This window comes from Sceloporus occidentalis, unplaced genomic scaffold (assembly GCF_023333645.1).
Source record: "Sceloporus occidentalis isolate IW3139 unplaced genomic scaffold, rSceOcc1.0.p SCAF_326, whole genome shotgun sequence".
Taxonomy (NCBI): Eukaryota; Metazoa; Chordata; class Lepidosauria; order Squamata; family Phrynosomatidae; genus Sceloporus; species Sceloporus occidentalis.
The window spans coordinates 242,556-263,530 of record NW_028317306.1 but is presented as its reverse complement, the minus strand read 5'-3'; the positions used below and the strand labels follow the sequence as shown (position 1 = coordinate 263,530).

The following is a 20,975-nucleotide window of genomic DNA, read 5'->3' as shown; positions in this document are numbered from 1 at the left end:
CATGCAATCACTCCCTCTGCTCCTGTACCACAAAATAGGTATAGATCAAATAAACAACACATAAAACAACACTTTCATGTATAGATCAACTGAATAAGACATACAAACCTATATAACTACATACATAAATAATGAAACATCACATAGCAGGGATAGATCAACACATTAACAGAAACCCAGCTTTGCATGTATAGATCAATTGAAATTCACATGTGAACTCAGCACTGAAAGCATAGAATCAGACAAACAAATCCTGTATTTGCAGGTATACAATAATAATAATGTATGGAAACACAGCATTGCAGGTATAGATCAACATAGCACACAAGCCCAGCATTGCTGGTATAGATCAACTGGAAATCACATGTAAACTCAGCACTGATGGTATAGATAAAAAACACATAGAAACAGCACTGCAGAACTCAGCAATAAAGGTATAGATAAAAACCCCTAACTTACAGGCATAGATCACAGGTTGTACACCCCAAAGCCAGCCCTGGCATCCACACTGCCCACATAGAACCTGACCAGCACCCAGATAACACACATAAAACTTGCCATCTTTGTCCCCAAACAGCCCAGCATCAGTCAACTTTGTCCCCAGTCTATTCTATGCCATCTTTATCCCATAAACACCCTGCCTGCGCCAATGTGGTCCGCAAGGTTTAAGCACCCTGCTTGTGCCATCTTTGCTGTTCCACAAATCATTCATTCTCTCCCTCATTCATACAATGTATCCACACACTAATTCATTTATTCTCTTACTCAATCTCACTCTTTATTTATTTCAATATTCTTACTACCCCCATTCTCACTATCTACACCCCCTCTCCCTATCTACCTGCCCTCTCCCTCCCTTCTCATAATCTACCCCCTCTCCCTCCATCCCTATTATCTATCCTTTCCCCCCTTTGTAGTTCACTTACCTACAGAAGTCCTGTGGTGAGAGCAGGGGCTCTGCCGCGGTGCACGCTGCTTCACTGCTGAGCGCCGGAATATGACGTCATATTCTGGAGCTCAGCATGACATGCCGGCCCGGCTACCGAGCTAGAGACCTCGTGGAGGAGACAGAGGGGCGCCGAGCGGTTGCTGAAAACTTTGTGAGTGAAAACCACTCGGCGCCCCTCTCTCTCCTCTACACCATTACACCACCACCCTGAAGCGTTGATACAAGACAGGAGGGATCCATGCTTTCATGTTGTTTACGCCAAATTCTGACCCTGCCATCTGAATGTCGCAGCTGGAATTAAGACTCATCAGACCAGGCAATATTCTTCCAGTCTTCCATTGTCCAATTTTGGTGAGCCAGCACGAATTGTAGCCTCAGCTTCCTGTTCTGTAGACCCGGTGTGGTCTTCTGCTGCTGTAGTCCATCTGCTTCAAGGTTCAATCTGTTGTGCGTTCAGAGATGGTATTCTGCATACCTTGGTTGTAAAGAGTGGTTATTTGAGTTACTGTTGCCTTTCTGTCATTTCAAACCAGTCTGCCCATTCTCCTCTGACCTCTGACATCAACAAGGCATTTTCGTCCACACCACTGCCGCTCACTGGATATGTTCTCTTTTTCAGACCATTCTCTGTAAACCCTAGAGATGGTTCTACGTGAAAATTCCAGTACAGCAGCAGTTTATGAAATACCAGACCAGCCCGTCTGGCACCAACAACCATGCCATGTTCAAAGTCACTAAAATACCCATTCTGATGTTCGGTTTGGACTTCAGCAACTTTTCTTCACTACGTCTACGTGCCTAAATGCATTGAGTTGCTGCCATGTGATTGGCTGATTAGCTATTTGTGTTAACAAGCAATTGAACAGGTGCACCTAAGAACGTGGCCAGTAAGTGTATATATAAGATGTAAACAAAAGAAATTAGTGCTCCTCTGAGCACTAACTAAACACAGGTTTCTTTCGCCCTAGATTTGGGTGGCTTCCCCACTCACCAACAAAATACTGCAACCAAACAAAAACTAAAACCAGCAAGGTTGTTTGCCCAGCAGCTTTCTTGGCTGGGATAAGAAGGAGAGTAAATTTTACCAAACTGGTCTTTTTTTAAACCCTCCTAATTAGACCAGGTGACCTGTACCTAGAATCAGCTGTAAATCATGGTCTGGATTTTATAAGGCTGTTGGAGCACCAGTCCACCCTTCTCTCCTGGATACTCCACCCCAGGGACCAATAACGCAATTTAAAAGTCTAACACTTATATTTTATTTTATTTATTGTGCTTATCTTTCTCTGGGGCGTCAATTTTACTTGTAAGGGCAAACAAAATTAGCCAAAGTAGGCCGTATATACTGCCCATCCACTATTGTACCAGCATTTCTGTCACAGTATATATGTCAACCAAATACGGTATTGTATATACCGTATTTGGTTGATTATAAGATGACCCCCCCCAAAATGTGAATATTTAGAAAAAAAGCCTGAATATAAGACTACCCTATAAGAAAAAAGTTTTATTAGTAAAAATAATTCACATGTAAACTATTTTTTTCATATTTAATAAAAACTATGTGTGAGAAAAATGCATTTTTTTGTATTTATTTCCTTTTATTTATCAACCTGCCCCTCAGATATGCAAGCCTTTTCCAAAAAAAACCCAAAAACCTTGCACTAGCTGAACATAAAATGAAGCAGAATAAAGAAAGAGTTTAAAGGATGCAACTCCCCTCTAGGCAGGACAAAAACATTACTGTGAGCTGGCAGAGAGTTCTATTTAAAAGGAGAGAGGAGACAGAAAAGTTATCTTTTCTTATTCTGTCTCTCACACTGACAATGGCTTTCAGAGAGAGTAATCAAAATGGACTCTGGGGGGCAGAGCTAGCGCTCCACAAAGATGGCAGCTTAACCTTCTTGCTCTGCTCGCCGTCCGTGTTTTTCTTATGCTACCCTGTTTTAAACTCGACGATGGGGAAGACTAACCGACCGGGGCATACCCCCAAACCGGCAGAAGCCCGAAATAGACACTCTACTCCGTCTGTCCGGTCTTTTTTCCGCGATTCTCAGGATCAAGACTCGAGGGACTCTGCAGCCAAAATGGCGCCTTCACCTGCCAGCCACGCCAGCGAGTACTCAGAGGACGATCCTCCGGAGCTGGAGTCCGGCCCCCCTCCTTCATCCACCGCTGGGGCATCATGGCAGGAGACTCTTTGATCGCTTCCAACGAAAGCGGACCTAATAGCCGTAATTGACTCCTCACTGGATCAGGCCCTTCAGGGTGTTTGGGCCGACCTCGTGGCCATCAAACAGGATTTGAAGCAGATCGGGACCGCGTTGTGGCTCTGGAAAACGGCCATTCGGCTGCCTGTGAGAGGATTGACTCCATTTTCTCTACTCTGCGCACGCACTCAGACTCCTTTCACTTACTCCGCCGCCAGTTGGAGGACCTTGACAACCGGGGTAGGAGAAATAATCTCCGAGTAAGAGGCCTACCTGAGTCCATTCTCGCGGAGAAGCTTCCGACCGACGCTCCAAGCTCTCTTTAACTCGCTACTTACCTTGCCTGCCGACTCCTCCATCAAATTCGACCGGGCGCATCGTGCCCTCCGACCGAAAGGTTCTCCATCGCCGCGGGATGTGGTGTGCTGCCTTCATGATTACACGGTTAAAGAAGCGATCCTGAAGCCCTGTCGTTCCGTGGGCACTGTGGAATACGAGGGGGAGAATATCTCTATCTACCAGGACCTCTCACCGATTACTCTTCAGAAGCGCAGGGCACTGCGGCCCGTTACGTCTGCACTGCGAGAGGCCGGCATCCCCTACCAGTGGGGTTTTCCTTTTGTGCTGATTGCACGTAAAGACGGAGATGTTTCTACTCTACGGCAACCGGGCGAGCTGACATTCTTCCTGGAAGAACTGAGCCTACCCTTCATCGACGTACCCGACTGGGAAACGGCTCCTCCACCTGTGCAACCCCTCTCTGACCCGACGACCGCTTGGATCCCACACACCAACTGACGAAAGAGAACCCGTCACGCAGCCTCCTCAACGAGCAAGCCCGACTGAACTCCTTCTCCGCTGGCCTGACTCCTCTGGATACCTTCTCCGATGGATCATGCGATGCTGCCTGGTCTTCGGATCGCCCGCAACAAGTAACTCACCACCACACACCGTTGTCCTTGGGGTTCATCTACCTCCTACACTTATACACACTGTCCGTATGTTTGCTATTTTTTTTTCTCTTTTCTTCACCCCCTTTTTTACACACAGACCTATGTTTGGTATATATGTGAAGCTTCCTGTAACACTAAGCTTTAGGTTTCACTGATAGCACTACACTTTTATTTTTTCTGGGCCGCTCCTGGCCGTTTCCACACTCCTTTCACTGTAAAGAGAATCTCTTTGGTACTCCTTTTGCGCTGACCCGGTTTTGCTTTGGATTGGGGCTTAGATTACTCCATGGCCTCGGCTCACCGCAGCCGCATTGCCTCACTTCTCTACTTGCTCTTGTGCACAAGGACGTTCTCCCTCCCTTCTCCATGCTTTCTGCTCTCCCGGAACTTTTTACTTGCCCCCACGGACGGTGGGCAGTAGCTTTCCTATATCTGTCTCTCTTCTTTTTCTCTTTCTCTCATTTTTCCTCTCTTCCTGTCAATGGCCTCTCGCCTTGCCACTGGCGTTGACCTCCCCCCCCTGAGCATCCCTGTCCTTGCCCGGACAGTGATTTTGGGCCTCTTTGCAGACCCACGGCTCATACATCCCAGCCGTGTCGTGTCACTGGGATGCACTCTCGCATGTATGATGCGTGCTACACACACACCGTTTTTCTCGCAAGTTTGGTTTACTGTTCTCTTATGTTTTATGTTTTTGGACTGACTGACCCATTGCGGCTTACTTACATGCTCTTACATACTATTGTACTGCTCTATGCCAGTTGATCATTAAAATTTTGTCACACTTAATATCAGGGGTTTGAATAAACCGGAACAAAGTTCTAAGCTCCGTTCCTTTTTGCGTTCCTCAAAATCACATGTTGCCTTTATCCAGGAGACCCACTTTAGACAAGACAATGAATATAGGCTCCTAGATGGGAATTTCACACATTCCTATTCCTCGAGCTCGCCCTCCTCTAGAACTAAGGGGGTGGCTCTCCTTATACATAAAGCAGTCCGTTTCCAATACTTAGCTGAATGGAAGGACGACGAAGGTCGCTGTATATTTGTTAAGGGCTATATAGGATCTCAGAAAATTACCCTTGCGAATCTTTATGCCCCCAATAAACTTCAAGGCTCAACAAGTTGTAGGACTTCCAGGGGGGGATCCTGGTTCTCGGGGGGGAGTTTAATATGGTATTTGACCCGTTGGTCGATACGTCCTCAGGCAGATCCCCCATTCCTTATTCCATGATTCGCAAAGTTCTCAAACATCTTAAACTAAATCAACTCATGGATGCTTGGAGGTCACTCCATCCTGACGCTAGGGACTACACCTATTTTTCAACCCCACACTCTACCTACTCTAGATTGGACACCTTCTTCATCTCTCATTTCACCTCCCACTCTTGCGCCCTGTTAAGATTTGTCCATCCACCATTAGCGACCATGCCCCGGTCTTTCTACGTCTCTCCCTGACGGACCCCCCCGAACCAGATGGGCTTGGAGACTTATTGAGACTTTGTTGGATAACCCCCAAAATATAGCAGACCTCACCTCCCATATCACTAATTATTTTGTTGAGAACAACACCCCTGACGTCTCTGCTGCGGCTGTGTGGGAGGCACACAAGGCTGTTGTGAGGGGCCACCTGATCGGACTGGGGGCTGCAGCCAAGCGGCTGCATTTGGAATCTATCCTCTCTCTCACCAAACAAATATCACAATTGGAAACGCCATAAATTGACCCTCCTCCCTTCCTTGCTACTTCAATTAAATACGCTCCGCACTAGACTGGCCTCTCTGCTTGACACGCGTATTAAACGTAATTTTTTGCTGACACGGCACATGTACTACGAACTGGGTGATAAACCGGGCAAGTTACTGGCTAGGGCCTTCCGAGCTAAGCGTGCGCAAAGCTACATATACCGAATCCAAGACCGCAATAATTCCCTCCACTTTCCTTCCCACAAAATTGCCGAATGTTTCCGGCAGTATTATTCCTCTCTTTACAACCTCACCCCTGGTTCGGGCCCTTTCCCAAATGTCAACCAGGCTACCACTGACTTCCTCGCCTCCCACCTTAGGAGGGGCCTGAAGGTGGAGGACAGTAAGCTTCTTGACGATCCGATCACTTTATCTGAAATTGAATTAGCGGTCAAGAATTCTCCCCCAGGGTAAAAGCCCAGGCCTGGATGGCTTCTCGGCTGTCTACTACAAGAAATTCTTACCTGTCTTGGGTCCGCGGATGGTCACCTATTTTAATGCCATTGCCCAGGGAGAGCCTTTTGATCCCCGGTCTCTCGACGCTAATATAGTCGTTATCCCCAAACCAGACAAAAACTTAGACCTGTGCAGCAGTTACCGGCCGATTTCCTTGATCAATGTGGATATCAAGCTATTTGTCAAGATCCTAGCAAACCGTATCCACCCTTTCCTACCGGGTCTGATCCATCCGGACCAGGTCGGGTTTGTGCCGGGTAGGGAAACGAGGGACAACACGATTTAAGTTATCAATATTATAGCCCACGCTCGATATTCCTCTACCCCGATGGTGGTCGCCTCCATGGACGCCGAGAAGGCGTTCGACCGGGTTTCCTGGCCCTTCTTATTTAAAGTCCTGGAAGGCATTGGTCTGGGATCTCGATTCCTGACTTGTGTCCGAGCCTTGTATACTTCTCCTACTGCCCAGGTCGTTGTTAAAGGGGTCCAGTCTGATCGGGTAGTGCTCTCCAACGGCACGCGTCAGGGTTGCCCCCTCTCCCCCCCCTGTTTCTCCTGGCAGTGGAGCCTTTAGCGTCTGCTGTCAGTGCTCGACCTATTCCGTTCTCTCTCCAATTATAAAATTAATTTATCCAAATCCGAGGTGATGGGTTTCCACCTGCCGGCGGACTTAACTCATCTCATCCGGACGAGAATGCCCTTCCGCTGGAAGGAGGACTTTATTAAATACCTCGGGGTCCTCATTCCGATGGACCTCTCCCAAATTAGATCCCTTAACTTTGACCCCCTCCTGTGCTCCCTCCGCTCTGACTTAAACAAATGGGCCTTCCCTCATGTGTCTTGGTTTGGTAGGGTCAGCATCCTTAAAATGAATATTCTCCCTCGCTTTTTGTACCTATTCCAGACGCTGCCCATCCTACTCCCACGCACCTACTTCCGCAAGTGCCACAGTGCCTTCCTTAGATACATCTGGAAGGGCAAACCCCCTAGACTCCCCTTTTTCTTACTTGACCTGTCCAAAAACAATGGGGGGACTGGGCCTTCCCAATCTGGAACTCTATTGGAGGGCTCTCGGGGGCTGCCAAGGGGCAGGATCACTCAGTGGAACTTCGTTGGTTCCACTGGCGTTCTTATGTTTACTCCCTTGATCAACGCCCTGACATTGCATTGATTTAAACTCCTGTGCGATTTGACTCGCGCCGCCGGGTCGCAGTTTTTCAGTCCACTGTTTTGTTTTTTTCTTATTTTTAATTTCTGGTTATGTATTCTACTGTATGCATGTGGTATCTGCCTACTCATACTGATGTACGCTGCGAAACAGGCCTTTGTGATGCTGATTTTACACCATGTGCACGTACTCCCGTGATTCCTTTTTGTACTTTGTACCTTACCTGACATGACTATTTGCTGCATCAATGCGTATTTCCTGTTTTGCCTTACGTTATATGCAGTAAACGGAGAATTGACAAAATGCTCTCTAAATGTATTCTAAATTAAAATGTATTCTAAATTAAGCTTGCAATTATGACCAAAACATTCAGAAACAATTAATTTGGAAAATAAAAATTACATTTGATATCTTACTTTATAAGGAGGTAGTCCACACTTTGCAGCTACAGCATCCATGATGGTCTCTGTCACCAGGCCAGTCTGAGGAAAGCCAAATCCTCGAAAAGCAGTATTCGATGGCAGATTGGTCTTGCAGGCCACAGCACGGCATGTAAGGTTGGGGAAACTGTATGCATTGTCTGTCTTAACAAGAGCTACCACTAGTACCTGAAGACATCAAGGACAGTAGCTGGTTTACAGCTGGTTTGCATCAAAAAGTATCAAAACTGTTTCTTAAAGTAAGGGAGCAGATTTTTAGTGTTTTCCTAGATGAACATTGGTAGAACAATCACTATGCTTTAGACATTGGCTTATAAAATGCATAACAAGCTTTCTGGTTTCCTAACATTTATAAAAGGTCATCTGATTGTCAGACAATACCTAACATTTTGGGTAACTGAAGGGCTAAATGAAATTCACAGAATTTGCTTTTTTTTTAATATAAACACAGTAAAGAAGGTGCCTAAACTAATTTAAAGGTTGAAGCAGTAATATTTGTAAAGTTGTTTCACCAATAAAAGCATAGAAAAGACACCAAAATATTTTGCTTTAGTGATGTCTGGATCATGAACGAATCGTTAATTCGATCCGATTCTTTTCACTGTAAACTGATCATAGAGTGAGTCATCTGCAGACTCTGGGATCAGGTTACAGCTCATTAATTCACAGAGGAACGATGACTCATAGAGTCAGAGAGCTGTTCAAAGATTCGAATGATTCAAAGATTTGAATCTTACAGAGATTTGAATCTTACAGAGAATATCACCATACTTTTATAAATAAATACATTAATAATCTTCACTGCCCCAGGATTTAGATTCCCCTTAGTTTGCCCCCTTTACCTCTAACTGCACCTTAAGTTAACTTTATTAAATTAATTAACCCTCAGTCATCAGCATTAAATTAACCCTAAAGACCCCATTCACCATAAGTGCCCCTAAATTAACCCTAAACACCCCATTAACCATAACGGCCCCTGAAATTAACCCTAAACACCCCATTAACCATAACGGTCCCTAAAATTAACCCTAAACACTGCCCCTAAATTGCTTGACTCAGTCTCACATTGTGAAGGAACAGATAGCTTTGAGTGTCTGCAAGAAGGGATGTAAGAATAATATATTTACCGTATTTGCTCGATTATAAGACAAGGTTTTTTTCACAGCAAATGCTCTGAAAAATACCCCTTGTCTTATAGTCGGGGTTGTCTTAGACCTCAAATAGAGGTCTGACTATGAGACTAAGATCCAGATTCCCCCTGTCTGGCAACCTCCGCTGCTGGTGCTTCTGCTGGCAACTTCCGCTGCAGCTGGAAGGAGGTGCCATTAGCAGCGGGGGTTGTCTGCGTCCATCACGCAGACCTTCCCGGCTGTCAGAGAGAAGAGTTCCCTGCACCACTGCGGGGAATTCTCTCTGACAGCCGGATGAAGTATGCGCAATGGACGCAGACAACCCCCGCTGCTAACGGCTCCTCCTTCCGGCTGCAGCGGAAGTTGACTACGCAAATCGCATAGATGTATACCCGCTGCCCCCACCAGACACCAGGGAGTCAGAAGCACTGGTAAGTTTGGGGGGAGTGTAAAATGGGGGGCATAAGGCATTTCTGTAGGCAAAGTGCTCTATGATATGCCTTTTAACCCCCTTAATGCCACTCTGCCTCCAGAAATGCCTTATACCTCCCTATATGCCACTCTGCCTGTAGCATATAGGGGTATAAGGCATTTCTGGAGGCAGAGTGGCACATAGGTGGTGAAAAGGCATATCATGGGGCACAGAGGCATATAGAGGGTTATAAGACATATCATGGGACACAGTGGCATTTAGAGGGTTAAAAGGCATATCATGGGGCACAGTGACATATAGAGGGTATAAGGCATTTCTGGGTCAGAGTGGCAAGCCTGGGGGCAGATGTGCATAACTGGGGGGGCAGGTTGGAAAATAAAAGGAAATAAAAATCTTTTTCTCAATCATTTTACATTAATTAAGATTTACTAGAAAAACTTTTTTCCTATGGGGTCGTCTTATATTTAGGCTTTTTTTCCCCTAAATTAATATTCAGATTTTGAGGGGTCGTCTTATAATCGAGCAAATATGGTGCTTCTTTTATTGGTGATCTAATATGCAGGATTTTGTCCATTAAGTAAAAGTGTCACCTCCTTGTCCTTTAACATGTTACCCCCTGCCTGTCCACACAACCATGTCCAGTCTTGAGTTTAAAACATCGCCCAGACCATATTTTTGAGTATTATACTAGAAATTAATTTGACTAATTAACATGAATGCCAGTAATGAGGAGCAAAAGAAATAATCTGGAAGTTTTGTATCTCAAGGTGCTTTTGCTAATAATTATTACCAGAATGGATTCATCAGGGGTACATCCTGCATTAGAATAGAAGGTAATGTCAGCGGCCACAATTCTTCCATCATTCATAAATCCAACCTATAAAAATAATTGCAAACTCAATTTTGCTGTCTGCTAGTGAAGAAACAAATTCCATATAATGAAAAAAGATTACTCTTACTTTATATTTTCCAAAGAATGGATGGCGGCCTGCAGTAATTAACATATCTTCTCCTCTCTCCAAAACACAGCGAACAGGGAGCTTTGTCCTATAAATTATGGATAAACAAAAACTGTAACGACTGGATGAGGAGGACCCCAGATGGCGGAGTGAGCCAGGCAAACAGGGATCAGGAGTAGCCAGGAGAGCTGGAACCAAGAATCAGGTCTGGTAACCAGTAAAGCAGGAAGCCGAATCAAATCCAGAAGAGTAGTCAATAAGTCGAGTCAATAACATCGATCAGAGAACAGGAGCCAAATCAGAAAACAGGAGCGAAGTCAGCAAGCCGGGTCAAACGAAGAAACAGTCACAGCAACTCGCACAGGAAAACAGCCGAATACAGCAACCAAGGGTGACCCAGAAGATGAAGTCCAGGTTTAAATAGGGAAAGGTGGAGGTGTGTCCTGCATTAAGGAGGTCACCCGAGGTCATGTTTTGACCACATGGTGGCGCTGTGCTACCCGTTTGCTGCGTGGTCGGCCACGCGGTGAAGACGCCGACCGGGTAGCGGTGGTACTCGCTGCCCGAGAAGCCATCTGAGGAGGAAGCGTCGTGCTGTCGGCCACGGCGCGGGACCAGAGAGGCAGGTTTATGTTAAATCCTTAGGTATGAGACTGATTTAGATTTTCTGGTTCAGGGGACAGTACTCGTGACTTGAAGAGAGCTCTTTACAAGTTTTGCCTTGGCTGTTGTAGGGAGAATGAACCATTGTGACTGCATTTTAATCTCATTTTAAGGTACAGTGAAGGAAAAAATTATTTGATCCCCTGCTGATTTTGTATGTTTGCCCACTGACAAAAACATGATCAGTCTATCATTTTAATCGTAGGTTTATTTGAACAGTGAGAGACAGAATAACAAAAAAATCCTGAATAACGCATTTTAAATAAGTTATATATTGATTTGTATTTTTCTATCTTCTATCTGGTGCCTCTGGTGATGTTCTCTCCCTGATCCTCCAATCACGGGAGCGGATGTCACAGAAAATGCAGTCATTTTGCCCTAGCTTGAACTCAGGAGGAACGGGGAGAGAACGTCCCACCAGGTGATGTCTGCAGAGATGCGGATGAAGATAGAAGATTGAGGATATCAGATTGAAGATAAAAGATAGGATGAAGGAAAAGATGCAAAAGTGGAAGTGGTTTAGAGAGCGTGAGAGAAAGAGTTAACAAGAATGAGAGTGTGAGACAATGTGTTCTCGAATTAAAAATGCCCCCAAATTTTCAGCTGTACCGAATGTTGTCAGTTTTCACAGAAAAAACATACAGAAGAGGAGTCCAATCGAGACCTACCCTTTTTGCTACCAAGAAGGCTAATTGTTTTCACGGAACACTTATCAACTGAATAACTTACATGAAGAAACACTTACTTTTGAGCTGCAACTGCTGAAGCACAAGCAAATATTACTGGTTTAGTAATCTTGCCCCCAAAGGCTCCTCCTACTCTCTTCACATGAGTCATGATTCTGTTAGATGGGACACCAAGAACAGAAGCCACTGCAAACTAAAAATAAAAACAAGCATGCTTTTCATCAGAAAAAATAATCTAGGACAAATACTTAAAAATCTACTCAATTACAAAACGGGCAGTGCTTGTTTTTAAATAAGTTTTGTTTTTCAATTACCAGGGGGTTTATTGCACATACAGTATACATCAATCAGCCATAACATTATGACCACCTGCCTAAAATTGTGTAGGTCCCATTTTTCCACCAAAACAGCCCTGACCCGTGGAGGCATGGACTCCACTAGACCTCTGAAAGTGCTGTGGTTTCTGGCACCAAGCTGTTAGCAGCAGATCCTCAAAGTCTTGTAAATTGCGAGGTGGACCTCTATGGATATATCCTGGTGCCTTGTGTTCTCCAGGTAAGGGACACACATTCACCCAGCCATCCACGTGATGTAAAAGAAAACGTGATTCATCACACCAGGCCAACCTCTGCCATTGCTCCCGGTCCAGTTCTTATACGCACATGCCAATTGTAGGTACTTTTGGCAGTGGACAGGGGTCAGCACAGGCACCCTGACTAGTCTGCAGCTACGTAGGCCCATACGCAACAAACTGCTATGTACTGTGTGTTCCGACACTTTTCTATCAGAACTAGCATTATCTTTTTAAGCAATTTGAGCTCCAGTAGCTCGTCTGTTGGATTTGACCACACGGGCCAGCCTTCACCCCCATGTGCATCAATCAGCGTTGGGGCATATCTGGGGGCAAGTGGGCATTTCTAGAGGGTAGGTGGGCATTTCTAGGGGGCATAAACCATATCAGGGGCAGAGTGGCATATCTGGGGGGCAGAGTGGCATATCTGTAAGTAAGGTGATTTATGAATTAAGGGGGGGCTTAAAATGGCTATTGGTTTTCTGTCTGTATATAACATATGCTGACAAACTGATAGATACCAAAAATGTTAAAATACGTGTATTCCTGTTCATTCATTAGACAAAATACTGTTTTACCATTCCACTAATGTGTATTTTTTCTTTTAAAATATTTTTTTCTTTAAAATAGCACCAAACTTTAAGGGTGCGGCCTATATTCGGGTGCGGCCTATATTCGAGCCAATACGGTAATTCAATATATTTCTACAGAAAGTAAAGTGCCAGGAAACAGATGACCAAATACACATGCCAGGACAGACTCTGCCACACCGACACCCAAACACACACACAACAGGACACCCAAACACACACACCAAGACAGGCTCTGCCACACCGACACCCAAACACACCAGGACCGGCTCTGCCACACCGACACTCAAACACACACACACACACACACAACAGGACACCCACACACACACCAGGACAGGCTCTGCCACACCGACACCCAAACACACACACGCAGGGACCGGCTCTGACACCCACTGGACGGGGTAAGCTACAACAATTTAAAAAAAAAAAAGTATTTTCCACACTGCTTTGTCGTTGACCCCACTTTTGTGTTTTTGACCCCTTCTGCATCGCCCTCAGCCAGCACTATGTGTATTTATCCACCCAGCCTGCCCCTTGCTTTAGTATTGATTTATGTAATGCCCCCAGCTGCCCTCTTGTGTATTGATGCCTCCAACATAGATAAAATGCTGCCCTGTAGTATGAGGGATGTATATCTGACTAGTTGTTCCTTCCATGTGTCCTGGAAAACATGGCAGATGTGGTCACCCTAATGCCCCCACACCTCTGTGTATTGCCCCCCAGTTAGCCCCACATTGTGTATTTATCCCGCCACCCAGCCTCCCTTTAGTATTGAGTTATGTGATGCCCTCAGCCAGCACCCCTTGTCAATTAGTGCCCCCCTCCTTTAATATCATGTCAGCCCTGGCACCCTGTTTGCATTCATAGGCCAAACAGCATCAAACAGCCTCCCTGTGCAATGCCCTCCCCCTTACACTTCCATGCAATCACACACATTTATTCATTCACTCATTCACAAACATTCATTCTCAGATATTCGCTCATACATCCACCCCCTTACCTGAACTGCAGATCTGGGTGCCGCTCGCATTCTTCCGCAGGGGCCCTCTGCCTTGCAACTTGTACTGCCCAGGGAAGCAGGAACGTAGCAGGGTCATGTGACGTGATGTAAAGTCACGTGACTCCGCTGGCTTCCTGCTTGTCTTGGGCGGAACAAGAGACGTTACAAGCAACGCGCAGGTAAGCAGCAGGGCCTTTGTGGAAGTGGTCACAGTTGCTGCTGGCTTTTGTCCCGCATGACAGACAGCCCCTGCCGTGCGGCCGCATCAGCCACTTTAGTGCGCAGCCACACGGCCGGCCATTTTATTTAGATTTAGGGCGGTCTGGGGGAAATTGCCCCCCTGGCCCAACCCCACTCCCGGTACCTGCAGTAATAGTTTTGTCACTGTCTGCCAGAGCCGGACTGTGCGACGGCCACCTAGTGATGGGAGCAGCGTGAGGGGTGAAAGCTCTGCCCCCTCGCACGTACCTCTCACCCCTCACGCTTCTCCCATCACTATGCGGCCATCAGATTGCTGGAAATCTAATCTAAATGGCCGATGCGTGCTGATGCCGCCGGCCGGAGCTACTTTAATTTTTTTTTATTATTATTTATTTAGACTTAATATAGCAAGCCGATCTGGTATTAAAAAAAAAAAAAAAAAGTATTAAAGTAGCTCTGGCCGGCGGCATCAGCACACATCGGCCATTTAGATTAGATTTCCAGCAATCTGATGGTCGCATAGTGATGGGAGCAGAGTGAGGGGTGGAAGCTCCGCCCCCTCGCACTTAGACTGCTGGAGCACCGGATGTCATGTCAGTGACATCCTGTTAGCATAGAAAACGGCAGTCTGCAGCTACCAGAGGACGGAGGTCAAGATGAAAAAGCCCCAAAGTAGAAGAAGTAGAAGGTCAATAAACTATTTTTTTTGACAAAATGTGTAATATTTTTTACGTAAAAACCTTATGCCCCCCTATATGGCACTCTGCCTCCCTGATATGCATTATACCCTCCTATATGCCACTCTGCCCCATGATATGCCTCTTAACCCCCTAAATGCCAGAGTGGAATATAGGGGTATAAGGCATTTCTGGAGGCAGAGTGGCATATAGGGGCTACAAGGCATTTCTGGAGGCAGAGTGGCATATAGGGGGTTAAAATGCATATCATGGGGCAGAGTGGCATATAGGAGGGTATAAGGCATATCAGGGAGGCAGAGTGGCATATAGGGGGTCATAAGGCTTTTCTGGAAGCAGAGTGCCCCATGATATGCCTTTTAACCCAATTTATGCGACTCTGCCTCTCTAAATGCCTTTTAACCCTCTATATGCCACTCTGCCTCTATAAATGCCTTTTAACCCCCTTTATGCTACTCTGCCTCCAGAAATGCCTTATACCCCCCTATATGCCACTCTGTCCCATGATATGCCTTTTAACCCCCTATATGGCAGAGTGGCATATAGGGGGTATAAGGCATTTCTGGAGGCAGGGGGACATATAGGGGGTTAAAAGGCATATCAGGGGGCAGAGTGGCAAGCCTGGGGCAGATGTTCATAACTGGGGGGGGGGCAGGTTGGCAAATAAATAGCTTTTATTAAATATGAAAAAATAGTTTACATGAATTAATAAATAAATAAAAGTTTCTTACAAGTATATCGTGAAGAATAATGTGAACACTGTTTTGTTCCACTGAATAAAATGGAACTTTTTCATCTAAAAATGTTTGCAGTAGCAAATGTTTTGATTCCATTATGTATAATGTATTTAATTTATTAGGGCCTTTTTAACACTTTTGCTTTCTGGCATTTTAATACAAATAATGTGATAAAAAGAATGTTTTATAGTTATTTGTACGGCAAATAGTGTGACTCGGGTATGTATAAGGGGTGTGTGTGTGGGTATAAGAGCTCGACCGTGAGATAAACTATATGGGCCGGTCTCCAAATGTTTCCAGGGCTGCTTTTCAGTCTCATTCTGGCCCTGCTGTCTGCTCAACTCTCTTACTTAAAAGGTTAAGCAATAGGTTGCTTAATTTGACCACAATAGAAACAGATACATTGCTGTTTAACCCCTTCAATCCCAGGGGTTTTTGGTACCTCAAAGCCCGGAGCAATTTTGCCATTTTTGGGGTATGTCGGTTTAGCGATTATTTTCCTTTCCTGTGAATAGTGTACCCATGTAAACTATATACTGTTTTTTCAAGGAGAGATAGAGCTTTCGTTTGATACCATAGTTGCATGATTAGCTGAAAATTTAGAATGAGAAATTTAGTAAAAAAGTAATTAGTAATTTTTTTAAAATTTTCCCTCTGAATCCTCACAAAATTAGGTAAAGTGATGGAAAATACCCTCCAAGTTTATCAATTCAGGTGTCCTGATTTCAGAAATACCTAATTTATATAGATTTTCCAGACTTTCCCAGCACCAGGGAGCATATTATAAGGTGTACAATTTTGTATACTTTTTATGCCTATGGCTTAACGGGTTTGGGGGTTGTGAACGGGGACAGGAGAGTTATACTGGCTAGATGTTATGCTAGGGCAATGGGAAGTAAGGTTTTTTAATATTTTTTTTTATTATCTTTTTTTACATTTTTTTGTATTTTTTATATTTCTTTTTAACACAAAAATGGTTAGAGGTCCTCTTAGGGACCTCCTGAACATGCCAGTGATGTCACAATGATCGGGCAGTTTACAGTGTAACAGCTTACCGGCTTTCATGCCGGAAGCTGTTACAGGAGATCGGACAGCAGAAAGCCGGCAATGCCAGCTTCTGCTGTCAGTGGGGAGTCCAGGCTGTCAAACGACAGCCTGGTCTCCCTTGCAGCGGCAGGGATGTGTCCCTGACGCTGCACGAAGGGCTGGACGTACCGGGACGTCCATAGGGGTTTCTTAATAGGCGTTTTTTGGACGTCCAGGTACGTCTATAGGGGAATGAAGGGGGTTAAACATCAAACTGTTTCAGCTGTATTTGTTTAATTAAATGTTCCATAGTTTTGTCTCTGTAGAAGTGCTCACCTGAGCTGAGGTGATGTCCTGTGTGGAAAGGTAGATATCAAATTCATTCTCTTCACCCTTTGGCACTGCAAGAACAGTGTTTGTTTCCAGGTAGAAGTGCTCCTGTCCACCAACGTGGATTTCACCTGGATACATTACAGGTAAAGCAGGTTTTTAGGTAAATGACATTTTATTGATTTAAGGGAACAGACAATATATAGACAGAGGGAGGTGTCACAAAATAGAAGTATCGACAATGAGAGGGGGGAGGTGGGGAAAGGAGGAGGGGAGATACCGTGGGGGAGGGATAAAGAAAAGGAAAAGCAAAGGGCTAGCAAGATTTCACTGCCGAAGTAGCGTCTCAAGCACAGAAGAGGAGAGAAAGAGAGCCAGCAAGCCCACGTCCCCGGGTACGCCTCCATCCTGTCCGACGCCAGGTGGATCAACTCCTCCAAGACCTGGATCTCTTCCACCCGCGAAACCCACAGACGCAAGGAGGGGGCCACAGGATGCCTCCAATAAAGCGGTATACGGCTACGAGCCGCATTGAGAAGATGACCGAGGATGGAGCGCTTCATATAACCCCACGATTTCTCAGAGTGCAAGTAGGTGCCACTCTCCTCCCTGCATCTCCAACAGACAGGATCACTCCCCGGCACAACCCGGCTAATTGCCACCGGGGTCCTATACCACCAGGACAGCAGCTTGTAGGCTGTGTCCTGATAATGAGTCGCAATAGAGCATTTGTGTGTCAAGACGCACACCTTCATCCACTGGGGCTCCAAGAGCGTTTCCCCAAGGTCGGCCTCCTAGTGCCCCATGAACACCAGAGGGACCAGATAGTCTCTCTCAAATAGCATGGGAACACAGGGCCGCCGGACGAGTTGTTCAAATGGGATGAGAGTCCTGGAAAGATGATGCTTGCCCAGCACTGATCGAACATAACGCGCTATTTGTGTATATCGAAAGCGCTGCAGCATAGTGCCTGTAGCAGCAGGAGCAGCCCGTTCATTTTGATTACGCCAACGTGTCCATGCCATGATACATGGGAGAGATCCCATCGGCGGAGGTCACGTCCTAATTGTTGTAGAAGACTGGGGAAATTTACCCTGTAGGTTGAGGGGAGGTCTCTCGGGATCCAGACTCCCAGATATTTGAGAAAATCACGGCACCATCTGTATGGGAAAGAAGTGCCAATAACACTAGACTCAGCTGTGGACAAAGAAACATTCATAACTTCAGACTTGTCAGCATTGATTTTAAAGTTGGAGAGGGAGCCAAATATCCGTAACGCGTCGTGTATGTGTGGGAGGGAGACTACCGGTTGTGAGATCACAAAAAGCAAGTCATCTGCATACGCCGACACTTTTAGTTCGCGGCCAGAGCAAGTCAGGCCATGTATGCCGGGATCGTTCCGAACAGCTTGCAGGAAGGGCTCCAGAGTGATGGCAAACAGGTGGGGTGACAAGGGACACCCCTGCCGGGTACCGTTGCGGATGGAGAAGAAGTCCGTAAGGGCTCCATTCAGGCGAATTCGTGTGGACGGGTCAGAGTACAGCGACATGACCCAGTGGAGCCAAAACCGGCCAAAGCCCATGGTCCGGAGAGTCTGGAACAGAAAGTCCCACGCCACCCTGTCGAACGCTTTTTCTGCGTCCGTTGATAAGAGAAGTAGTTTCTGTCCCATCGCCTGGGCAAGGTGAATCGAATGTAATGCTCTATAAGTCCCGTCACGTCTTTCCCTGCCCATAATAAATATAGTGTAGCACCCAGCACCTTAGCAAATATTTTTAAGTCGGTATTCAAGAGGGATATGGGCCGGTAGCTCTGGCATAACAACGGGTCTTTCCCTTCCTTAGGCAACACAGCAATCGTCGCCATCAATGAATGGGGATGTAAAAGATCCCCTTGCCGCACAGCATTAAGGAGAGTCGTAAAGGGGGTCTTCAACTGCTCCCAGAAGATGCGGTAGTACCGTAGGGGGAGGCCGTCTGGTCCCGGAGCCTTTCCCGCTGCCATCAACTTCACGGCTGCCCACGCTTCCTCAGCCCCTATCTCTTCTTCCAGGGCCACTGACTGATCTCTGGATATCATGGTTGAGCAGAGTATTCAAGCATCACTGCAAGGTGAGTAGTTCGAGATAGGTGTGTTTGTGGAGAGCATCAACATCCGCGATGCGCTGAGAGAGGTCAGAGATCTCCTGGGACTGGAGTTTCTTAAGGTAAGAAGCTTTACTGATAAAGAGCCCCTGGGCCGTGCACTTGTGAGCTTCCCAAACAGCGGGGCAGCGCACTTCCGAGTCGACACGATCTAGGAAAAAATGTGTCAGTAGCTCAGAAGCAGCCTGGACAGCATCGTCATTAGTCAGGAGAGAGTCATTAAGGCGCCAGGAGGTAGTAGTAGGCCTATAAAGGTGGGCATGAAGCCGCAAAGTCACCGGGGAGTGATCCGATATCTCAGCAGCACCGATAAAGCACCCCTCTGCCTGGCCCAAGTGATAATATTCCATCAAGAAAAGGTTGATCCGGGAGTATGACCGGTGCGGAGCAGAATAACAGGTGAAGTCCCGTTCAACCGGGTGAAACGCTTGCCAACAATCAACAAGCCTGTACCGTTGCATGATGGAGTTAAATTGTTTGACATGCGATGGTGGAGTAGGAGACGGGCGTGTGGTAGAGCCCACCCTAGGGTCTGGTGTTACATTAAAGTCTCCCCCCACAATTAAAATGCCCTCTTTAAATTCCATAAGGATACGAGACAAGGCAGAGCACTGTCCCTTATTGGGAAGATATACCGAAGCGAAGGTAAACACCTGATCATGAATAGTGCCTTTGGCAAACGTGTACCTGCCACCAGGTTCTTCCTTAAGAGCAGACATGAGGAAGGGAACACAGCAGGAGAGCAAGATAGCCGTGCCGCGTGACTTAGAATCCAAAAAAATACTTGCGTATATCTGCGGGAAAGCCGTGTGGCGAAACGTTGGGGCATTGCCACCGCGAAAGTGGGTTTCCTGGAGGAATACCACCGAAGGATCGGCTTTGCAAAGGGTCCGGAAAACCCTTAACCGCTTCTCCGGCGAATTAAGGCCCCTTACGTTGAGGCTAAGGGCAACCAAGTTCGCTGCATGAAAGGTGGGTGCCAGACGGCGCATGCTGAGAGTTTAGAGAAGAGAATGGAGGTGTGAAAGATGTGAGATGAAGAGAAATAAATAAATAAATAAATAAATAAGAGGGAAGGGGGGATGAAGAGGGAGGGGAAGGTTGGCGTAAAGTGAGAGAAGGTAGAGGGAGAGGCACTGACAAGCAAGGAAGGAGAGCTAGGGAAGAACACACTACACAGGGGAGGGGATCACACAGAAGTTTTCGGAGAGGACGGTGACAACAAGGCCAGGCGCCCAGTCAAGACGTAGTCCGACCGTAAAGCAGGTTTTTAAATTTCTTAAAACATATTAAATATACCCATGCAATGCATTTTTGGATAGGTGGAAAGTATGATTTCCATGAACCTGATATTTTAAACAGGCTAGTGAAAATATAATTTTGTTCCAATCTCAATAGCAGCAATAACGATACAAGTGTTTTTTTTCTCAGAAAAAAACAAAAGGATAAGTGAAATTATAGTGAGGCAAATTAAAGTAAATCTGTTGTAGGGTTGAGAAAGGAAGTTAGAAATCTTAGAAAGGGACCCACCAATTATTATACTGGATTACAGTGTATGAATGTTCTTTTTACCTTGAAGTATTTGGTCAGCACGTTTAAAGCCTTCCTCTGCATTTCCATGCTGGATTTTTCTGTCTGGTAGAAAGTACGAGTTATATTTAATGGCATCCTGAAAGGTAAAATGAAAAAAAAGAGGCTAAAATAGTAAAAATCCTATCATCTGGGGTTCTGTATTCGACAATTTCTCAATAAAATGAAAGTCAACATTTTATTAAATTATGGTTGAAAGAGGAAGTCATATATTATAGTACAGCATCTTTGGCCCAGCTGTAAAAATGCTGAGTACAATATCCATACCTGGAGAACTCTGGGAGAAAGACAGCTTC

At 45.8% G+C, this 20,975-nt stretch overlaps 1 protein-coding gene across 1 annotated transcript in view; it reads right to left on the bottom strand.

The window, feature by feature from the left end:
- LOC149274541 (aldehyde oxidase 2-like) overlaps positions 1-20,975 on the bottom strand; it is a 157,138-nt gene that overhangs the window by 54,514 nt on the left and 81,649 nt on the right. Inside the window, exons 18-23 of the mRNA XM_089505361.1 lie at positions 20,662-20,758; positions 16,952-17,076; positions 11,852-11,985; positions 10,444-10,531; positions 10,275-10,361; positions 7,898-8,089 (exon numbers count right to left, since the gene is read on the bottom strand). Of these exons, the coding sequence (XP_089361487.1) occupies positions 7,898-8,089; positions 10,275-10,361; positions 10,444-10,531; positions 11,852-11,985; positions 16,952-17,076; positions 20,662-20,758 (723 nt within the window). The remainder of the gene's footprint in view (positions 1-7,897; positions 8,090-10,274; positions 10,362-10,443; positions 10,532-11,851; positions 11,986-16,951; positions 17,077-20,661; positions 20,759-20,975) is intronic.